The following is a 22,137-nucleotide window of genomic DNA, read 5'->3' on the forward strand; positions in this document are numbered from 1 at the left end:
AGGTTGGGAACACGTCCTTATTGTAATTTATAATAATATTTTTAACAGCACGTATTCCTGCAGTTTGAGTGATTTTTATACAAAACTGCATTACCAGATCAATAGAAAATACTACCTTTGAATCTTCATCAGATGATGTGATTGACTTTTTTTTCCAGTTTGACTATTTGTTTTATTAAAAAAATATGTAAGTATATAAAGATATAGGTTATACTAAAAGTAACTTTAATAATATTAAATCAAGTCACAACAAAATAATTATGTTAGTGTTTTTAATAAGTAGAAGGGTCAAACGTGGTTGTAAAAGTCTAACTGCAGACAGAGTAAGTGCTATCTCCAATCAGGAATACCCATCTAACGTCAGCGGCGCTGTGGCGTCAAATATTTTTCACTGAATGGAGTCCTAGCTCTTCCCAATACCGTCCCATGTCTATTTATTCTGTTATCTGAAAAGAAGATTTCAACTCAAGAAAACATTGCTGTTAATATCTCTAGGGAGTACAGTGACACACACACTGTTTTCCTCTGCCAAACAAGCCAGTAAACTCTTAAACTCTGACGCTTTCCCAGAAGATTTCAGAGCAAAATGATTCTACCACTCAAGCAATTGTCTGACCAGAAGTTCAGACATTCTGAATGCAAAGTGGTAATTCTTCCACTGACCGGTTTTCCAATCACCACACAAGTAAAACCTGTACAGGTCTTGTTTGGATGCTAACAACACAAGCCATGAACCCCTTTTCTGCTGTCAATCCTATCCTGATTCCTGAATGCCTACCCCAAGCCGTTCTGATCCTCTCATCGCCGCCGCCTTCTTTCGGAATCACCAAAAGATGATCTTGCCATGGACATGCCCTTCGATGTGAAGGATGTCGAAGAAGACGTCAATGGCGCGACGGACTGTGCGCCGCTGCACCAGCGGTTCATGGTGACGCCCATTGCTCCATCTTCGTGGGGCGGCGGGAACTTCTCACTCTTGCTCTCTGCATTTCCAGGTCTTGTTCCCTTCCATCTCTGCAAAAAGAAAAAAAGGGTTAAGCACAGATGGTACACAAGTCACAATGGCATTCACCAAATGTAGTGCTACCTACGTTTCATAATGCAAGCCATGTCTAAATTTATATAGATACTAATGAATCTAAGCATATATACAAATTATATATACATTTATCAATGGATGAATCTAGGTGAGGCTGGAAAGTCTTATAATATGAAACGAAGGTAGGATGAGCAAATGGCAGAGTACAGCAGTGAGCAGTGACAAATTGCTGATGAAAGTTTGTGGTGGTAGGGTTTCACGACATATGGACAAGATACTGAATCGAATGGTTACATCACAACTCAGATACTCCTTTAGAATTAATATTTTGATCAAGCTATGTACTGAGCCGCAGAACCTGAAGTAGTGAAATACTCCCTCCGTCCCTAAATGTTTGACACCGTTGACTTTTTAATACGTATTTGACTATTCATCTTATTCAAAAAATTTACATAATTATCAATTATTTTTATATCATTTCATTTATTGTTAACTATACTTTTATGCATATATATAGTTTTACATATTTTACAAAAAAAATTGAATAAAATGAACGGTGACACTGTGTTAAAAAATCAATGGCATCAAACATTTAGGGACGGAGAAACATTTAGGGACGGAGGCACTATCAAATATGGTTTGGTGTTCTGATGCAGGAAGGATGAAAGTGTGTTCCTGTTCCAGTACAGGTCACTGATGTTGGAGTGAGTCTACTGACAGCATAAGAACTATACTATTTTCAGTTGTTATATACTTTTGCAGATGAATGGAAAGTGACAACAGAGACTGTAACCTTAGGAACATGGAACATACATTCAGGTTTACTTGAAGCTCTGCATTTGCTTCAGGGGCAGGAACTGCACGGCCTCGCTGATTCTGGGCTCTTGCTCTTCTGTACCTGTAGGCATGAACACTAGCCCTGGTTTCAGTTATCCTTTCCCTGCAGGTGTGAGAAATCAATACATCATTGTCAGCAGTGCCAGGACTTGCAACATGTAAATCCCTACCTGAAAGAAGCGAACCGAAAAGGAAACAAGGGCTAGTGATTTTTGTAGTACCTTCTCGTCTTCTCATCTAGCAACCTAATATCCATCTCTTTGGTTGGAGGATATTTGGGTAAACTCGATGGCTCACAAGCATAGGGCTCTGTCGTTAAGAACTGCATAACAACAAGCCATTCCAAAGTGTGAAAATGGCTGGCAATTAATCCTGGAAATCAAACTCTCCCACATAATTTAAGGGTTTTTTTAACATCCTTAAAAAAGTATCTTAAGATAACATGTTTTTTAGTGTAAACATTTACTATCTTGAGATATCAAAATTTTGCACTAAAATTTTTATATCTCAAGGTACTTTTTAAGGATGATAAAACATCTCATAATTTGAACAGTAACTAAAAAGTCATATCTTTGTAGCATTTCCACTTTGCGAGACTTTAAAAAAAACAAGAAAGATCATACATCTAAGTATTTTTTTGATTGAATTATATGCTTAGGTACTCATTGTCACAACTAAAATGTACTATTATATATGTGAATGAATTTTATGTGCATCAGTGCATTTGTAAATTATGGTACATGTTTTGCTACTACAGTTGGGGGTTTCTGGAACATTGCTTGTTAAAAGTTTTCCTTTTTTTTTTGCAGAAAAGGGACATTACATATAAGGGAAGCTGGACACAAACAAAACTTATTTTTTAACAAAATAAATGAGATCAAGGAACAGAATACAACACTATGGGATGTGTAAACCCCTGCAACTAATGATTATTTTGGTACACATAACTAATTCCGAAGGGCATATATAAAAATTAAGAATTATTGTATATATTTGTCCAAATGAAAGAAAATTGCATATTTCAGGTAAGTGCAAGATGATGGTTATCTGTAGTCACTGTGAATGGCAAATCAACTTATCTGAACTTGTATGATTATCTAAGCCTCTAGATATCTGTCATTTATATTAATACCGAGACAAAAATGAACTAACTAGAATACGCACTTCACTGTTGAGAGCATCCATGGCTGTGCCACGTTCAGCTGGGTCGATCGCAAGAAGCTTCTCAAGTAATGCTACGGCTGAAGGTGGAACCTCCTTGAAGGTTTCTGCAATGCAACATTTGTAGGGCTGCAATGACCTCACAACAGAGACACCCTGCAGCTTCAATTTCTTCCAGTACTTCTCAGATGGAGACCCACACAGCTTGAAAATTCTGTGTAGTTGTTCCACCTATGATATCATTAAGAAAGGTAATGTTGAGTTCAACATATAACCACAAGAATGATTACTAGGTTTCTTGACCTACTACAAAAATCTTAGCTTTCGCAAATAGTCCGTGCACTGTTTGTTGTTCTAATTTGATTCTAGTCCCTGTTTTGAAAAAGTGGAAGGCATGAAGCGTTGTAGAATAAAATTAATGCATTGATCAAACCTAAGGGTTTATCAGTTAAATACAATCTAAAATAGAAGCAATTTTTGCACCTCCTTCTTGCAGAAAGTTCTGTGTGATTCACTATTAAAAAATATACCAAAAATCATGTATTGCCTTAAGTACAAAACAAGGCAGCAATCAAGTTTGTGTTTTTTTTTCAAGTGGATTGTTCACTTTTCACAAAGGAGAGCACAACCCCACATGGATACTAAACATTTTAGAAATATAATTAAACCTGTCGTTTGTACCTACCTCAGTTCTTCCAGGCAAAATAGGCTTTCCAATAAGCAGCTCTGCAAGTATGCACCCTGCACTCCAAAGATCAACACCAACACCATAACAAGTAGCCCCAAGCAGCAGTTCTGGCGCTCTATACCACAATGTAATAACTTGGCTGGTCATGGGCTTCTTGCTTTTAGGATCAAAAGTACAGGCCAACCCAAAATCAGCTATCTTAAGTTCCCCTTCATTATTCAGCAATAGATTAGACCCCTTCAAGTCGCGGTGCAAGACTCCGTGTCTGTGACAGTGATCAAGGCCTGCAAGAAGCTGCTTCATGTAGCACTTTACCTGCCTTGGAAAATACAAGGAATTAAATACCATTCATGTGCCATCTTCTAGTAAGCAATTATGGAAAGAGTGGAAGTCAAATACTGCAAAAAAAAAAAAAAAAAAAAAAACTTCACTGACTGTGGACATCTTTCAATTTTATGCCGACGAAAGAGATAAGCTCAACACAAGTGAAATCTAAATGTTATTAATTGATTATACATTTTCTCATTCATCAAATTAAATTTAGAATACCAAGACTTTTTCCTAGTTGTAATTTTGTGGTCAACTAGGAGAATCCAAGAATGCTCTGTAACCAATTTCAAATCATTAGCTTGATTTTGGTGCAATCAGAGTCAAACCATGTGCAATTCACTGAGCATAGATCGTTTCTTGTTTCCAGTGCCTCCTAAATAATTAACCCACATGGTACCACACAGGGGGTAGTAATCTAACAAGCTTGTCCGGTACTTGATACAAGCAATAGTCATTCTTCAAGAAAGCATTCTATGTTAGGCAAGCATAATTCAATATCTGCCACATCTAATCACTGACGTTTCTTTCGCTTCAAGAAGAAACAAATATATAGGGACATATTAGAAATATTATTTTGATTCAGTTCAATGTCAACATGTGAAAAGATTTTACTTCAAGAAGAAAGAAAGAAATAGATAGGGACAAATTAGCAATATTGTTTTGATTCACTTCAATTCAGCATGTCAAAAGACCGGTAATGTAGTTACCAAGGAAAAAGATTTCACATGTATTATCACAACCTAACAAGTTTTCTCATGCCCATCATTTCTACATGAATGTCCTATCTCACTGTAATCTCATCAACATTCACCAAATAGCATCATAAGCTCCACACAAGGGAGGATATATATGAACATTAAAAATCATGCATCCTATCACAAATCATTGCCTCGATACATCATCAAATCCTTCGCAATGAGCATCGACTAACTGTTTGATTGGATAAAGTTCTCTATCTGGCAGAGTGGAGCTTTCTTGCCGTCCTTCAAAAAATACCTTGAGGTACCACATTTTTCAATGTAAAAATTTTTGGTACGTCAAGATAGTTTTCAAGAATGGTAAAAAGGCTCGGCAGAGTAACATTATGAGAAAGCAGGTACTACCTGTGGCAAGGAGAAGGCAGCGCCATGAGCAGACACGACGCCGGTGAGGTCATGATCGAGGTACTCAAACATGAGGTAGAGTGCGTGCGACACGCGCGAGCAGGCAACGCCGTCGAGGCGCACGATGTTCCGGTGATGCCCGAGGCGGCGGAGCACCGCGATCTCCCTTGCCATGAAGCGCAGGCTCTCCACCTCACCGGCGTCGAACCTGACCTTCTTCAGCGCCACCACCTTGCCTTCTGTGCTGCCGCTGCTGCCCCCTGCTGTCGTCTCACGTGCCTTGTACACATTGCTGTAGGTGCCTGATCCAATCTGGAGCAAAAACATGCACTGAGACTCCAAAGATTTGATGTTTTGATGCTCGTAAGATTGAGGCTTGATTATTTGATATACTCGCTTACTGTTATTGACTCAGATGGACCTATATGTCATAATCATGAGTGTCAACGTAACAATTCATTTAGCACACTAAAACCGCTACTTTGGTGGTGGTGGTGGTGGGGGTTCTGTGTGAATAAATGGCAGGCTCTGTGACTAGATTGCTCAAGAACAGGGAAACAAATGCTAGTGCTAATGCGCAATGTTGGGGGTACCAAATGACTACAGTATCTATGAAACAGGTGCTTAATTCCTTAGGTATTTGTTTGCATTGCAGCACATTTTAGCCTGGCCATTTGCAAAAGCATTGCACCAAAAAAAATGTCAAATTTCATTAAGAAATTTCGAAGTGTATAAAGTACATCTTGATCAAAACTACAAATACAGTAAAATTTTTCCGTAGAATAGAGACATTTGAAAATGAAAACTAAGAAATTCAGTTTCAAGGAAACAACTCCTCCTAACCTATGGGATGGGCGGAATCTGACATGAAAAATGCAAGCTTTTGCCTCCTAATCTTGTCAAAATCTCAAATCATATTCCAACCAGAAACCATGCGACTTTTTTTTTCTGTTTCGTCCCAAAGCTGCACAACAACATTTGTAAAATTAAATCTACAAATCACGGATAGAAGAACACAACCTGCAGTAGCAGTAGAAACTCAAAAGGGGATAAAAAAATATATAAAAAAAAAACCATGGAGACGGAGGCATATGGACCACGAGCTCAAGCTCAAGGAAAAAAGACTTCACCTTGGCGATCTTCTCGAAGTCATCGGCGCGCCGCGGCGCCCACCCCTGCAGCGCGTCCCCGGCGACGGCGGCCACCCCGGCGCCGCAGCAACGGCGTGCTGCCCCGAGCTCGCCGGCGTGGCGTCGGCGCCGGCGGCGGCGCTGCCGCTGAGGACGCAGCCCATCGGTCAGGCCAGGTGGTGGGGATTGGAATTGGAAGCGGCGGTGCGAGTGCGAGCGTGCGGGGTGGCGGGAACGGAGGAGGGGAGGGTGGTTGGTTGGGGGAGTAATGGAGTGGGCAGTTGGTGCTGCACGGTGAGTGTAGCCACCAGTACGTACGTGGCACTGTGCACGAACAAGCGCAGTGAATACACCGACAGAATTCGCTGCAAGCCGTCCTCGCCACTCCTACTGTAGCTGGCTTACCTCCTTGTTTGGTTTATGGCACGGAGAGGGGCGTAACGACAAATTTAACTATATGCCTGCCACTCGGTAGGTATGCTTAGTAAGATGTCATCCAATACATCCCCTACTAGCTTCACTGCTTAATAAAATATTAATAAAATATTAGTATGGAGTATTTTTATATCCAACCGGCTCGCGAAAGACTAAAATACCCCATTTTAAACGGATCAAGTCGAGAAGAGAGTTAAAAGAAATGGAGAAGAGATAGGGCGACCGGCCGGCTCCAGCACTGGTGTCGGCAACCCTGGCCGCCGCCGTGTCAGCCCTTCCTCTTGTCGCCGCCGCTCCGGCCGTCCCCGCCCCATCCGCCGCGAATCGTGAATTGGGATTTAGGATTGTTCTTTAAAAGGAGTTAGGATCCAACTTTAATTGGGTATACTAATGATGCTTATCTATCTGATCCCTACAACATCAGATCCCAAACATGATTAATATTTTTACAAGGTGGAACTGCTATTTCATGGAAATCTTCAAAGAAAATCCTGGTAGCCACTTCTACAAATCATTCTGAAATAATTGCATTATATAAAACATCACGTGAATGTGTATGACTTCGCAAAATGGTTAACCACATATTAACATCTTGTGGTATTGGGTCATTAGAATTACCCACCATTATCTATCAAGATGATGTCGTTGTGTTGTTCAGATGGAACTGGTTACATTTAAAGGGTTAATTAGATCCATGACATTGCAAATATGCTAGTTTAGAAAAATATCATTATAATTCAACTATTTGTAAATATGTCATTACAATTATCTCTTAATTAGAGACATGCCATTTTCTACACCTTAAAGGCTATTGGACCCACGTAACAGACCAATATATTCATATATAACCTGAAATACCCCTGTTTATCTTTATTGTCGTTGTACACCAGCTTCATCTCCACCGCCGTCCCCGTGCCGACCTCCATCGCTGCACCGGCCGCCTGCCGCCCTCGTCTCCACGTCATTGCCGCGCCGGCCGACTGCCCGTCGTCGTCTGCATGCGGAGTTGCTTCTTCCCCGGTAAGGTCGCTGCACGACGCGTCCATGGAGATGCACCTCCGCGTCCGCGTCGACAAGCTGTGCGCTACCAACGCATCCCATCCAAAGAAGTAATCTTTCTTCCTCACTCAAATCCAAAGAACTAAATTTTCTTCCTCACTCAACATACCCCGGTAGAAAATCAAATAACTAGCTGCGGAGGAACAGGCCGGAGAGCATGGCGTTCGTTGCAGCTGGTGTTTAACAGGCCGGGGACGTTGCAGCTGGTCTTCGTGGCGTTCCGGCAGCCGCGGAGGAACATGCCGGAGTGCGACGAGACGTCGTAGTTGGCTGCCCTCGTCGTCGTCGCTCTGGCCAGCCAGCCGCCGCCGTTGAATCCGCCTGTTGCCATGCCGCCCGTCGTTGACTCCCCCCGTCGCCGTGCCGCTCTCCGTCGACTCCGGTCGTCGCCACGCCGGCCGGCCTCCTCGCCCACCACGTCCCCAGCCTACCGCCCTCCCGCCTCACCTTCCTCAGCTCCGGTCTCAGCTCCCTCGTCCTCGTACTGAGAGTGGGGAATTTCCCTGGGGGTATTTTGGTCAATACATAAATACAATATGCAACAAATGAGTAAAATATCTACTCAGATGTACAAAGTGGCACAAAAGAAGTTTCATCCTAATTGTAATGGCACGTTTACAAAATAGTTGAATTATAATGGCATTTTTCTAAACTCGTATATTTATAATGGCATGAATCTAATTAACCCTTTAGAAAAACATCGATAAGCATATTGCTCCTAAATTATTTTATCCTCATGAGCTTCAGCAATATGGAGAGATATAAAAATCTTGCTGATTTATTCACATAATTTCTACCACGTTCCACATTCTTTATATATATTAAAGGAATTGATATGAGGAGACTTAAAAGTCTGCAGTGTAGTATTCAGGGGGAGTATTTCTCCAGACAATAACCTATTTCCATTATATTATACTCTTTTCTTTGTATATGAGTTTTTCACCCTTTGAGTTTTTCTCATTCAAAGTTTTTATGAGGTAATATCAACACAAGCTCTTAATATATCATGATTTTCTCTTTATTTTTTCCCATTGGGTTTTTGAGAAGTTTTACCTGATATATCTAAATAATGAATTATAATCATCTTTCAAAGATTTTATTTACAGATATTCCAAGTCTAGATTCGATCAAAGGAAAGTGTTATGAAATATTTAAAGTGATGTCATATCCATTCATAGGATAGATCTCATCCAACTAATGCAAAGGAGATTACTAAAAGGAGAAAATGATTCACGTATTTATTCTCCAGGAGAAACATGTGTTTCTCCGTCCAACAAATGTCTCTCTGGAATGAGTATGACATTTTCCAAACGTCGTACTCTCGTCGTACTCTTACTGTTCACACCGTATCCTTGTATATATTGAAGTGACGATGAATGAGAAGACCAACCCATTTCTTTTCCCTCTGTCGTACTTTCTCATCCAAATAAAAACATGATAAATTTTCGAGGGGCGGTAAGTTAGACTACTTGTGGTGGGGTATATGCGTGTGAACTCAACGCTAGAGTGACACCACATGGGTTAATTTCAAATAATCACACGTTTTGTGCTATGAAACCATTTTCATAATTAAGAGTCACAAAAAGAAACCTACATGGGTTAATTTCAAATAATCACACGTTTTGTGCTATGAAACCATTTTCATAATTAAGAGTCACAAAAAGAAGAGGAAACCATTGTAGTGAATATTGCTAGAGCCATGCCATATATACCTGTGATGTGTTTGTTCCTCGGTAGCATTTCACACATGACAAATTTTCATGGAAAGCCAGCTTCAACTAATGTTGACAATCGAATTAGCCCATGAAGACACTGATAGCAACGTGGGAGGCAACACCTTTGCTTGATGGGGAACAAATTCTGCAATGAGATGGGGAAGTTAAGAAAGTTAACAACAGATCAGTACTGGGCCTTTACAATTTTACATGGTCATGGCCAATGATATCAAACGTCGCATGTTTGATAAAAAAAAGAGTAAATTGTGTTCGTGGTACACGAACTTATACAGTGGGGCAAATAAATACAGTAACTTAGAAATTGTTTATTCTGACACAATAACTTGGCTAATCCGTGCAAACTTAAGCCAAAACGATCTACAAAAGCAAAATTGATCTAATATGATACATAATGATATATAACTATGGTTAAACATCAAAATTTTACACTATCAGTGTATTATTATTATTATCCATGTGGTATTTTTAAGATGTAGACCAATTGAAGAAAATAATTAATTATTTTTTCAAGATGTAGATTATAAAACGCCCGATCATAAAAATACATTTCAATGATACAGAGTGTCTGAACATTAACATAAAAATTCAAATATTTTTTAGGAGTTAATTGTATGGATAAAAATTATAACATATAAATAGACATTAGTTGAGTTATATAGAGATTATTTATCCCAAGAAATGAAATAAATTTCCTATCCTGTACATGGAAAACAAACCTTTGCACATATAATTTCTCTTTTTAGACTCAAAAGATCCGTCTCGTAGTTTCTAGGCGAAATCTAAATTTTATATATAATTAGATGATGTGACCTCCCTTCCAAAAATTTTCCCCAAGTGAACGGGGCCTGCCTCTCTTCTCCAAGTCTCCGGAGTCTGCACAGTGTGACTCAGTAACAGCTAGCTAGCTAGCTGACAGTGAGTAGTGTGCGGTGATAATAATGATATAATGCCAATTATGATTTTTGATTGACTGATGTCTGAAGTGAATAAATTACTGCTGTACACTGGAACCATGAGCTAGCCTCTTCTTCGGATTTGATCATTGATGAAGTTCATGTAACTCAAGAAAAAGAAGAACCACCAGTTTTGATAGTTCGTGAACCACCACTAAATTAGTGAAATATTTATGCAACCATTCTATTATTGGTTAGTTTTATATGATTTATCATCTTTTAACTAAAGTTTAGACTTATATATGGGAATTGCAGTATTAGAAATTTTTGGTACGTAATGCCAACTTGTGGGTCAAGATTATCCAACAAAAAAAATCCTAGCTACATCACTGGACGCGAGGTCTTACTTTACCACACTTGTGGTTAGGTAAGTTTGATCATGTCAGGCATATGCTTAGATAGAAACGAACTATGGTATTAGTTTGATCTATGGATGACGACCCACGTGATGATGTGACAAATAGATCCACGTACGCCTTCTTCTCTAAATGTTTGACGCCGTCAACTTTTTAATACATGTTTGAGCGTTCATTTTATTCAAATTATTTTGTAAAATATGCAAAGCTATATATACGCATAAAGTATATTTAACAATAAATAAAATAATATAAAAAATAATTAATAATCATGTAAATTTTTTTAATAAGACGAATAGTCAAACGTGTATTAAAAAGTCAACGTCGTCAAACACTTTGGTACATAATAAAAAGGATCTTAGCTGAAATTAACTCAAAAAATAAGTAGTACGTGTACACAAATTATAAGGAAATATATATTTGATAGTTGTAAATCTTAATACTATTAAAATGTAGGTGAAGGATTACAACTAAAATACTATTGTTGTAAGTTCAGTAAAGTCTAAAAGCAATGTGTTAATCATGCATAGAAGTAACTATACTTGGACACATTATCTCTCAAGTTTTTGATTGGGCTTGTTTTTGTGTCGGTTGTTGTTTTTACATACACAAGAAAACATGATAATTCCAACCAGTGACTATGCACTATGTAGTCAAGATTCACAATTAAACAAGTACATTTTTTCCTTAATTTCAAATAATCACACATTTTATGCTATGAAACCATTTTCATAATTACGAGTCACAAAAGGAAGAGGAAACCATTATAGTGGATATTGCTAGAGCCATGCCATACCTCTCATGTGTGTTTGTACCCCGGTAGCATTTTATAAAGGAAAAAGTACATCAGAGGTCCCTTTTCGTCCCTTAACCGGAATACTAGAAATATATTAGAAATATATATCCCTAAGCTAGTATAAACCGTTCAAAAAAATGTCCCTCAGCAGTATTTTGACTCACTTTTATGACTGGTTTTGCTATGTGATGTCCGGTGGGTCCCATATGTCAGTTTTTTTTAATTTTTCTTCTTTTTTTTTTCTCTTCCTTCTCTCGCTTCATTTCCTCTTTCTTCTTCCCCTCTCTCCTCCCCCGTGCATCTAGAGGACGGCGGTGACCGGAGGGGCAGCGAACGACGAGGTCGGAGCCAGTGGCCTTCCAGGAGCCACGCTTCGTGGTGCCGCTGGGTCGGCCGCTACAGCCACCGGCGGCATGCTTGCGGTCGAGGCGTGCTTTCCGCCGATCACCTCTGCCCAAGTGAACCCCACGTCGGCCCACCTCGCCGCCCCTGACTCCCCTCTAACGACTAGCGTCTCTGGTGGTGCGTGAACTCCGCAGTGACCTCGACATGGTGAGCGAAGCGTCGGCGTTGCGCGGGCAGAGGAAGCACCGCACGTCGGTGCCCTCGAAGAACCGCCGCGTCTCCTCGTCGTGCATTTTCATGAGGCCGGTGTTGCCGATGAAGGAGACGGCGGACGTCTTGTCTTGCCACGGCATCACCAGCACGACCACCCCCTCTCTAGAAATATGTGGAGAGAACCGTGCCTTGAGCTCGGCCTGGTTACGCGTATATATATATATACCGGTGAAAAACAGCCTTCACCGGTGACAAATACAGAGATATACGATTGGTTGTTGTAACCATAGTCCATATACAAGATGAAGAAGATAACAAACTAGAGATAGTTCTGGTCCTTCTGGACGCTGCACGCAAGATATCTGCATGCGCTGCATGCAATCATTATCCCACGTGCACGTCAAGATCAGGTGTTAACTAATTGTTAACAAACTCTAATTTATCTCATAATCTAACACCCTCGTCGGCCTTCCGCCTCAGCAGCTCGCCCAGAGTAACGCCGTCGGCTTCGGGGATCATCCAGGCCGCGTCGCGCACGAGCGTGATCGCCGTGTTCACCGAACACCCGGCGACGTACAGGAACTGCCTCGCGTCACGTATGGCGACATGCAGGTCCTCCCGGAGGCGCGCCAGCCGGTACCACAGCCCGCCGACGAGGCGGACCCACGGGTCAAACTCGCCGGACAGGGGCGAGTTCTGGTACAGCCTGACGCGACAGTTGCTCCTCTCCGGAAAATACACCGGTGAACCCGGGAGACGAACACCAGCGTCCCAGCCCGGGTCGAACTCCACGTCCAAGAACCGCAGCCGGACGCGGAGCGTCGGGGTGTGCGTCCCGTGGCCGCGGTGCTCGCCGCCGTGGAGGTCGAGCCAGCCCTCCACGGGGTCTCCCGTGGCGACGCGCGTGGCGGCGAGGACGCCCAGGGATGGCGGCAGCGGCCGGCGAGCTACACGCGGATGGCGGACGACGCACGACAGCGAGCACGTGGCCGTGGGCTATGAGCGACGGGGGAGAGAGAGAGAGAGAGAGAGAGGAAGAAAATAGAGTGACGAGAGGGAGAGAGAAAAAATTTAAAATAATCTGACACGTGGGACCCACTAGACGCCACGTCAGCAAAATCGGTTAAAAAATGATCAATACTGTCGAGAGATCTTTTGTGAACGGATTCTATAAGTTTATGGGTACACATTTCTGGTATTTCGGTTAAAGGACGAAAAACAAACTCAAGCTAAAGTTCAGGGACCTCTAATGGACTTTGTCCTTTCACAAATGACAAATTTTCATGGAAGGCCAGCTTCAACTAAAGTTGACAATCGAAGCCCATGAAGACACCGGTAGTAGGGGTGTAAGTGGACCGGTCTGTGAACCCGCTTATATGTCAATTAAGCGAGTAATCCGGTGGACAACCCGCTTAATTGGCCTATAAGCAGGTTGGCTGGCCTGCCCACTTACACCCTTAACTGTTAGCAACACATAAGTACTACTAGGCCTTCACAATTATACAATGAGAGGGGGGAGTTAAGAAAGTTAACAATACACCAGTACTTGTAATTTTACATGGCCATGGCTAATGATATCAAACATAGCATGTTTGATGAAAAAAATTATTAGTGGATTGATAGTAAGGTTGGAAAAAAAGCTTGGGCTCGTGAGCTCGGCTCGATAAAGCTTGGCTCGGCTTGGCAGCTAAACGAGCCGAGCCCGAGCCACCTTCATGGCTCGGTTCCGAATCGAACTGAGCCCGAGCCGGCTCGCGAGCCGCTCGTTTGGCTCGTCAAGCCATGTAAAATACAGTTTAGGCCACCTGGCCCATCTAAAATAGTAAATCCTAAGTACTTCGTATACTCCTGGATGGCTAGATGTCTCTCTCGGTCGGCACACATGACACACGCATCGAATCGAGGGGCGAGACCGAGGAGTCGAGGGCAGGAATTGGAAGGAGGCGGCAAGCCCGTAGCAGAACAAGCCAGCTCGAGCTGGCTTGAGCTTTCAAACGAGCCGAGCCGAGCTAGCATTTTTTGCTCGTTTTCACAACTGAGCCGAGCTAAGCCAAACCTCCTCTTGACCGAGCTTTCACGAGCCAAGCCGAGCTTGGCTCGGCTTTGGCTCATTTCCAGCCTTATGCTAATAGATTTAATTAACTCTATCAGATCACTTGTAAATTTTATAAACTCTATTGGAGTACCCCTCCATTTTAAAACATATAGCGTACTTTGTTTTGTTAGAATAAGTGTTTGACCAAATTTCTTATGACAATTATATTAGGATATAATTGTTATCACACAAAATTAACATTATTACCGTATTTAAAATTATTTTCTTATGATTTTTTTATGTTGCATAAGTAATCTTTAGTTAAACATTTTGTCTTAAAGAAACAAAACATATGTTATATATTTGAAATGGAGGGAGTAATTGATATGCACATTTATTATATAGATTATCTTTTGATTGCATAATCGGGCGTGATTTCCTATGGATGGGAGGGGGGATTTCATTGCAAAACAAATCACAAATTGATATGCACATTTATTATATAGATTTTCTCATTATTTCCATTAATGAATAGATCTTTTAATTGTATCTATATAAAAGGAGTTCCGTACGTAGCCATGAAGCTCCTGCATCTCAAGATGTCTAATCACAGCCTAGGAATATTTTCTATCCTTGTTATCTATGCCATGTTTGTTGCCCATAAAATACAGAGCGAAGGATTTCACCTGACCAACCAAGATGTGAACATGGTAGGGAAAAGTTATATTTTACTTATAATTGTTTCCGTCATGAACTTCCATCATTTTTATTTTGAGTCTTTGACATGAACATGGGTGCGAACTCGTTTCCTTAAGATGGCAGAGGATGTCAAATTGGAATTTGCAATTTGTTTTGATGTATATTCAAGAATAATTTTGGGTTGGTGAGGACTTCAGTTCAATTTAATTTTCCCGGCCCTGAAGTGATGGAGTCCTTATCTATCTATCTATCTATCTATGTATCTATCTATCTACTCCTTTTAGAATATATGACTTTTAGTCATATATATCTAATTCATATAAATAAATTTAGACATATATAAATTATATATATTTATCAATGAATAAATCTAAGCTACGCTATATATTCATTCAATATGAAACGGAGCTAGTATATATCTATGTTTGTTTGTCTATCAATCTAGATACAATATAATAAGAAATACATGGCTTCGTTTCAAAATCAGAGTATGAGGAAAATTAACCAAGGGTTAGTAAATAAGTATGGCTTAAAATTTCCTTTTCATTTTCAGACATGGTTTGGAAATGATTTGCATCCAAATGTTGGTTATGGCGGAAAATCATATGTAAGCATGTTCATTTTCTTGCCCCTTACAGAAGTTCTATTTTATGAATTTTTTCTTTTATTTATTATTTTTGCTCGTTTAATTTGCAGGATGCCCTGCATGCAACATATGAGGGGAGCTACTTCGGGTTTGTTACCACAATGGATGTGTATGGATTTCAGATTAATAATGGCCAAAGAATCGTGTCATCAATATGGATTGTTAACAGAGGTGGCAATGACGGAGATGAAAAGAATGAAATTATGATTGGATGGCAGGCAAGCAATTTTCTCCTTAATTATTTCCCATCTCCAGCTGACCTCCTTGCAAAAAGCCAGCGATCTTCCATCGCATTTACGTTCGGTTCATTTTCAGCATTAACCATATTAATTGTATTTCTTTCTAGGTTTTTCCTCAAATGTATGGTGATTCAAACACCCATTTCTTCACTCATTGGACGGTATGATTTTCCTAAAATTTATATATAGCCCAAACATATATATGTGACTTCTCAAACATGCATGAGTTTTGACCTTTTTTTAAAAAAAATTGCATTCGAAACAGAGGGACTCGACACGAACTACAGGGTGCTACGACATGAAATGCCCAGGTTTTGAACTCACACCTGGATCCCCATTAGCTCCCGGCGATGTCATACGCCCAGTATCTGATGTCAATGGAGCACGGCAGAAGATCACAATCAAAGTGTTCAGGGTACATGATTCACTTCGACTTATATTGTTAGGCATATGTAAATAGGGGATGACTCCAGTGTATTGTACTGCTAGTAGAATTTAATCCATATCATTGATCTTTTTATCGAACGACTGTGATTAAATTATACTACCAATAATATTAGTTGTAGTAGAAATTTAAAAGGGTAATATTGTTCTTTTTATTGCGATCTTTATTGCAAAAAATAATAATTACATAATAGTGCTAATCAAGTAATTAACAAAGTATAAATATACTATTTTTCTACTGATAGTATAATACTACAAGTAAAATGCACCGGAGAGTTGCCCATGTAAATATTATTCACTAGTGCTACCTAATTGATCGAAACCAAAATACGAAACGGCACCATTATCTTTTTATCACACGTTTAACCATTGGTTCCACTAAAAAATGGCAGGACAAGCCCACGGGGAACTGGTGGAAACACTACGGCTTCAACCGCGCCTCGGCGGCCATGGGCTACTACCCGGCCAGCCTGTTCACCACCCTGACGGAGAAGGCGACCAACATCCTGTTCGGCGGGAGCGCGTTGGCGGTGGATGGGGTCCCGTCCCCTGCGATGGGCAGCGGGTCGCTGCCGTCGATCATGTCCGACAGGGCGGCGTCAATGGAGGGCATCTCGCTGATCGACGAGGACGGCCGCGTCGCGCCGTTCGACGCGGAGACGATCAAGACGGAGACGATGAGCTTCTGCTACGCGATGACGCCCATCTTCGGCGCGAACAGCTCCAGGTGCGTGTGCGGAGGGCATGGAGGCTGCGTTGGTTAATTGATTGATTATTAGCTAGGCGAATTAATCTGCATGTCTGATCTTCGATTGATTTGAGGTGTTTATTTGCGTGCTCGGTTAATTTGGTTGTTACTCAGAGCAAGCCAATAATATAGCCAACAAGCTGACTATAAGAGCATTCCTAACAACTCATTTAAATTTGATCATTCATATCTTTATTTGGATGATTATCTAAAGCATTTTCATTCTTCATATCTGCTTGTACTCCAGCAGATCGTCCATATATGGTATTCTCTATATCTCTTTGGAGGATGGAAAGATATTATCCAAATATTTGACTATAAGAGCATCCTCAACAGCTCATATAAATTTGGCCATCCATATCTTGATTTTGGATAATCATCTAAAGCATTTTCATCATTCATGTCTCTTTATACACCAGCAGATCGTCCATATATAAAATCCTCTATATCTGTTTGGAGGATGAAGAGAGATCATCCAAATACGAAGGTTCTTTCTTCTAATATGGATGATATCCAAAAATAGATGATAGAATGACCATTCTTTTGGAGTCAATTTGTAATGTTCCTCTATTTTCAGGATAGAGGATGAGATAGATGAGCTGTTAGGGATGCTCTAAGGCTCCTTAGAGCAACTCCAACAGCTCTCCATCCATCCGGGTTTTCAAATTTTAGCAATTTGACATATCCTCTCGTTCCCGTCGGCCGCCACCGTCGCCCGCGCCGTGCCCTCAGCAGTGAGGCACCGGACGACGCATGGGCGGCGCGGGAGGGCACGACCGGCGTGGCGCGGGCGTCGCAGGTTGGCGCGGCGCAGGGGCGCGGCCGGCGCTGGCGTCGTGGCTCGGAAGGGGTGGCGTGGCTGTCAGGGCACAGGGCGACGAGAATGACGAGACTGACTTCAATCTGGTTCGATTTCCCTCAACTTCCAACTGTTTTGATGACAACATATGTTTTTGGCAAGTGGAATTTTCCTAACTATTGGAGATAAATCAATTTTTCCTTTACCATATTGGTTACAAACTTGCTAAAAGACTAGATTTGGGAAACGGAATTTGGGTTACCGTTGGAATTGCTCTTATAGTCTTCTCTTAGCCTACTCATATAGCAGTTAGCTATTTATCATTAATCAGGACCCATATGTTTCTCACATAATTTCTTGGTTCTTATATCCAAGCTAGCTATAAGATTACAACCCACCACTCCTCTCTTTCATCCACTCTCTCCTCCACATAAGCACCTAGCTAGTAGCCTCCTATTATACTTGCCTTTGGCTTCAAAGTTCTAAAAAACCCAGGAGTAATTGAAGGCTAGCTGTGCCTTTGGCTTTGAAGTTTTAAAACATAACAATGATTCCGTTTTGTCTAATGGAGAAAGAATTTTGCACGTATCGTTTTTCTAGTCTCGCCTGTTTTATTCCAAGTAGATTCCAGAAAATTAAAACTAAAATATCAACGATTAATAGTCTAGTGATAATATCATGTATATAGGTTCTAAAATGCACGTAGAGACGGATTTTAATATAGGTTTAGGGTTGTCAGGTCAATAGCCCGGCTGGTTGGGTTTCTATATATTTGGTTGTGCATAGTAAAGTATAGAAATTTGCAAACGTGCCACTATAATTTTGTAAAGTTAGAAATAAGTCATTGGTATCTCAATGACATATGAGACCCGCACGAGTCAATGACATGTGGGTCGAGATGGCATATCTCCTATTTTATCAAATTATAATGACATCTTTGTAATTTTTCTAAAGTATATGGATAGGAAGCACATTGGAACAAACCGGACCAGGTCAGCGGTTCGATAAAAAAAACCACAACGGACACACACTTAAACCGTTATGGATCACTTGAACCGGCCGGTTTTCTCATAAACTGGGAAACAAACCAGTCTGGTTAGACTGGACAGGCACGCAGCAGTGATGGAAATGACCAGTTCAAGGCCCATCTAGCCTAGCTTGAAGGCCCGGAACACCATGTGTTGTCCCACAAAATAAGTACAAAAAGGTGTGGAGGGGAGGATTCAATCCCTCGATCATTGGTTCGAGTGTGAGGACATCCCAAAGCCTAGGTGGTGTAACGCTCCGAGACATATTAGCGCGAAATATCTGAATGGATGGGGTCTCAAATAAAACCCAAATAGTTACAGTAACCATCCAACCTTATCGCAGAACCCGACATGTGTTGAAGAGAGCACTACAAATGCTCTAAGCCATTGGATATGAAATAGAAGACACAACTATTGGAATAGCCACACCAGTCATCTACGTCATACGCTCGTCAATCACTTGATGGTGGCGACCAAAAGCGTACCCCAAAGACTCGATCTCAACAAAGGCATATTCTCCGGTTATCTCAACCATTTCAAACCCATCCTCATGTGGAACTAGTCGCCCAGGAATGCAACATAGTCTCATATAAATCATCTCAAGCATGATATCTAAATAATAAGTGGTTCTAAGCATAAAGCATAAATAGTCTTAATAAGTTTCTAAGTAGTACTTGGCGACAAACCATACATGTTGGTTCATGCGGTAAGCGTGCTACCCAAAAGCCCAAAGGCAAACCGGCTAGGGTAAATCCCTAGTTAGAACCATCCTAGAAATCACAAGCTGCATCAAACTCCTTATCCAAACAGTCATTACCTAGAGCAGAGTCTGTGGGAAAAACAAGTAAACGGAAGTAAGAAATCAGTACATTAATCAAATTAATGTACTGGCAAGTCGGTGACAACCCTAGCATGCTACATGTTGGCCATATTCAAGGATATGCTATGTATAGGTTAATTTTGCATAAATGCCAATTTTAGTTCACAGCATGGTTCACAACGAAAATTTTATAACAATAGTATAGAGTAAGTAAAGCTTGTAATGTAAATGAATAAATAACACGCATCTACCCCTCAATATAGATCATCACCACTTACCATCATATCATCACCATTCACCGAACTTTACCCAAGTTCACCAACAAAACATTCCAACCATTTTTCAAGATCACAAGAGTTTATCAAAATCACAAACTATACTCATGACACTTCACCATGCCGCTCATGACCGTGAGCACGGCTAATCGTTTAGTTTAGACTCTGCAGAGGTTGTACAACTTTTAAGCCCACATAATATGGATCGCTCTAGTTCGTCCGATACCCGTCGGTATCACCACACTCTACACATTGAGTGTGATCTAGAGGTCATAACGAAACCGTTACATTGTTTATTGTCTAGCCTTGCACTAGCACGATGTATGTTTTACCCACGCTACTAGCAAAGTAGCGCCACTAGGTAGCGGGCCCATGCTTTAACCTAGCGTCATAAGGAACCCTACCCAGAATCCCTCACGAGGCACGACACCATTGTATTGGATATACTACCCGCTCAAATCATCACATACCATATGTCATTAATCAATTTAAACATATCACAAACCATAGGAAGTTCTGATAAGTTACCAAAATCCGGTAACCCATACTCTCTGGCCTACCAAGATGCAAGGCTAAAGTCTAAACAACTTAATAGGTTAAGGCCAGCCCATACTTAGCACATGTGGCTTGTACTGTTTTCATTAGTTGGTGACATAGAGTGAGGTCCTTAATCGATCCGGGCGAACGCTCCCCCTATCGGTGTACAACTACCACCATATGTACACCACTCGCCGCCCAAGTCTAAAAACAAATTATCTCCATTTTCAGTTCACAATACTCACACATTTAAAATTCTGTCCAGCAGCGCCAAAATAACCATTTTTACATATAACATTTATCAAAACGAGTAATTTGCAAGGCGGTAACTGAATATAAGCATATAGCGGTAAATATAGGCATAGTATAATCCGAAAGAATACAATAATTGTATTCAAAAGCACCCTATAGTTACAACCAGCAAGGATTCAATATTTTCAAGGTGGATTATGCAGCAATTGGGTCATATCTACCATTCCCATATTTATATAATTTCTTTTTACCAAAATTAATACTAGCTAACGTATGCATATTTGCAATAGAATCATTTAGCCCAATAAAACTTAGGATCAAAGTGGTCAAAGGAGGGGCTGACTTGCCTTCGCCTGCAAACACCAAAACCTGGTCGTCAACAAACTCACCATCTTCTTCGGCGTATTCTTCCTCTATACAAAATACGCGTATATGATAAATACAAAAATGCATAAAAACGAAAAATACATGAGACTTATGTAGTAAGTGTGTGCTGGTCTTAGGTGGTCTCTAGTGAAGAAATTTTTATTTTGTCACTTTGTTTTACAGAGATATACATTTAATAATTAAAAAGGTTTAAAAAGGGCTAAGTTTTATTAAACAACATTTTTGTAAAGAAGTAAAGAAAATTCCTTTTACAAAGTTACAGAGAATGATTTTAGAAAATTAACAGAAGTGGTTTCACAATTGTTAGAGCTATATTCAATTTGTTATGAATTTAACAAGTTCTAGGCAACATTTAGGGCAAAACAAAAATAAAGGAAAACTTTGTACAAAAAGTACTAAGTTTTATAATTTTTTTTAAAATATTTCACAGTTTTATGGATCTAACAAAATTGGTTTCACAATTTTCGGAGTTAAAATGAATTTTCTACAAATTTTTTAAGTTCTGCTCCATTTCAACACATGCTGAATACGGTTTTCATTAAGAGCCCTCGGACTTTTCGAAAATTATAGATCAGTCCAAGCTACAGCGCTCTGAGTCCTACTGTTTTACAAAATAGGCCCTAGCTTTAGTCGAATTCTCCTAAGGAGGTCCCTGGCCGGGCTCACTGAAGGGGCAGCCATCGGTGAGTTGGGTTTTTGGCTCGCTGGCGACGATCGGTGGCCCAAATCGATTCGAGCTCAAAAGAGAAAATATAGAGGGGTTCTTGCGCATCTGTGAGTGGTGGTGGTGAGGGAAATGGTGGTCCATAGCCCGTGGAACATGAGCTACAACAGCAGTGTATCTCGGTATGTCCATGCATGTGCTTGCAATGGCTTGTTAGTGCATGCAAGGGCTCGGTTAGTGCAAAAGAGTTAGTGCAAGAGCTGTCTCAAGTTACTAGGGTGCTCACCAAGCGAAGAAACGGAGGAAACAAGATCCACGGAAGCGTCGGAGACGGTGGCCGGCGGCGATGTCGGTGACGCCCACCACGTGTTCGATAGATTGCT

The 22,137-nt window shown here is 40.8% G+C and overlaps 2 protein-coding genes across 3 annotated transcripts; one reads left to right on the forward strand and one right to left on the reverse strand.

The window, feature by feature from the left end:
* Positions 1-415: 415 nt before the first annotated feature.
* On the reverse strand, positions 416-6,370 carry LOC102700015 (probable serine/threonine-protein kinase At1g54610). 2 transcript variants are annotated; one of them, XM_040529611.1, is made up of 7 exons: positions 6,289-6,370; positions 5,159-5,470; positions 3,723-4,040; positions 3,041-3,268; positions 2,098-2,198; positions 1,853-1,979; positions 416-1,014 (listed from the first exon to the last, which is right to left on the reverse strand). In XM_040529611.1, the coding sequence occupies exons 2-7, from the start codon at positions 5,330-5,332 to the stop codon at positions 799-801; spliced, it is 1,164 nt and encodes a 387-aa protein (XP_040385545.1). In that variant the 5' UTR covers positions 5,333-5,470; positions 6,289-6,370; the 3' UTR covers positions 416-798. The 2 variants fall into 2 exon arrangements, with proteins under 2 accessions (XP_040385545.1, XP_015698558.1); XM_015843072.1 differs by lacking the exon at positions 6,289-6,370 and having other exon boundaries at positions 3,723-4,044; positions 5,159-5,219.
* Positions 6,250-17,008, forward strand: LOC102700295. Its single transcript, XM_040529859.1, has 6 exons — positions 6,250-6,498; positions 15,469-15,522; positions 15,612-15,779; positions 15,908-15,961; positions 16,066-16,215; positions 16,637-17,008. The coding sequence occupies exons 1-6, from the start codon at positions 6,250-6,252 to the stop codon at positions 17,006-17,008; spliced, it is 1,047 nt and encodes a 348-aa protein (XP_040385793.1).
* Positions 17,009-22,137: the final 5,129 nt, after the last annotated feature.

The sequence above is a fragment of the Oryza brachyantha genome, chromosome 12 (genome assembly GCF_000231095.2).
Source record: "Oryza brachyantha chromosome 12, ObraRS2, whole genome shotgun sequence".
Lineage (NCBI taxonomy): Eukaryota > Viridiplantae > Streptophyta > Magnoliopsida > Poales > Poaceae > Oryza > Oryza brachyantha.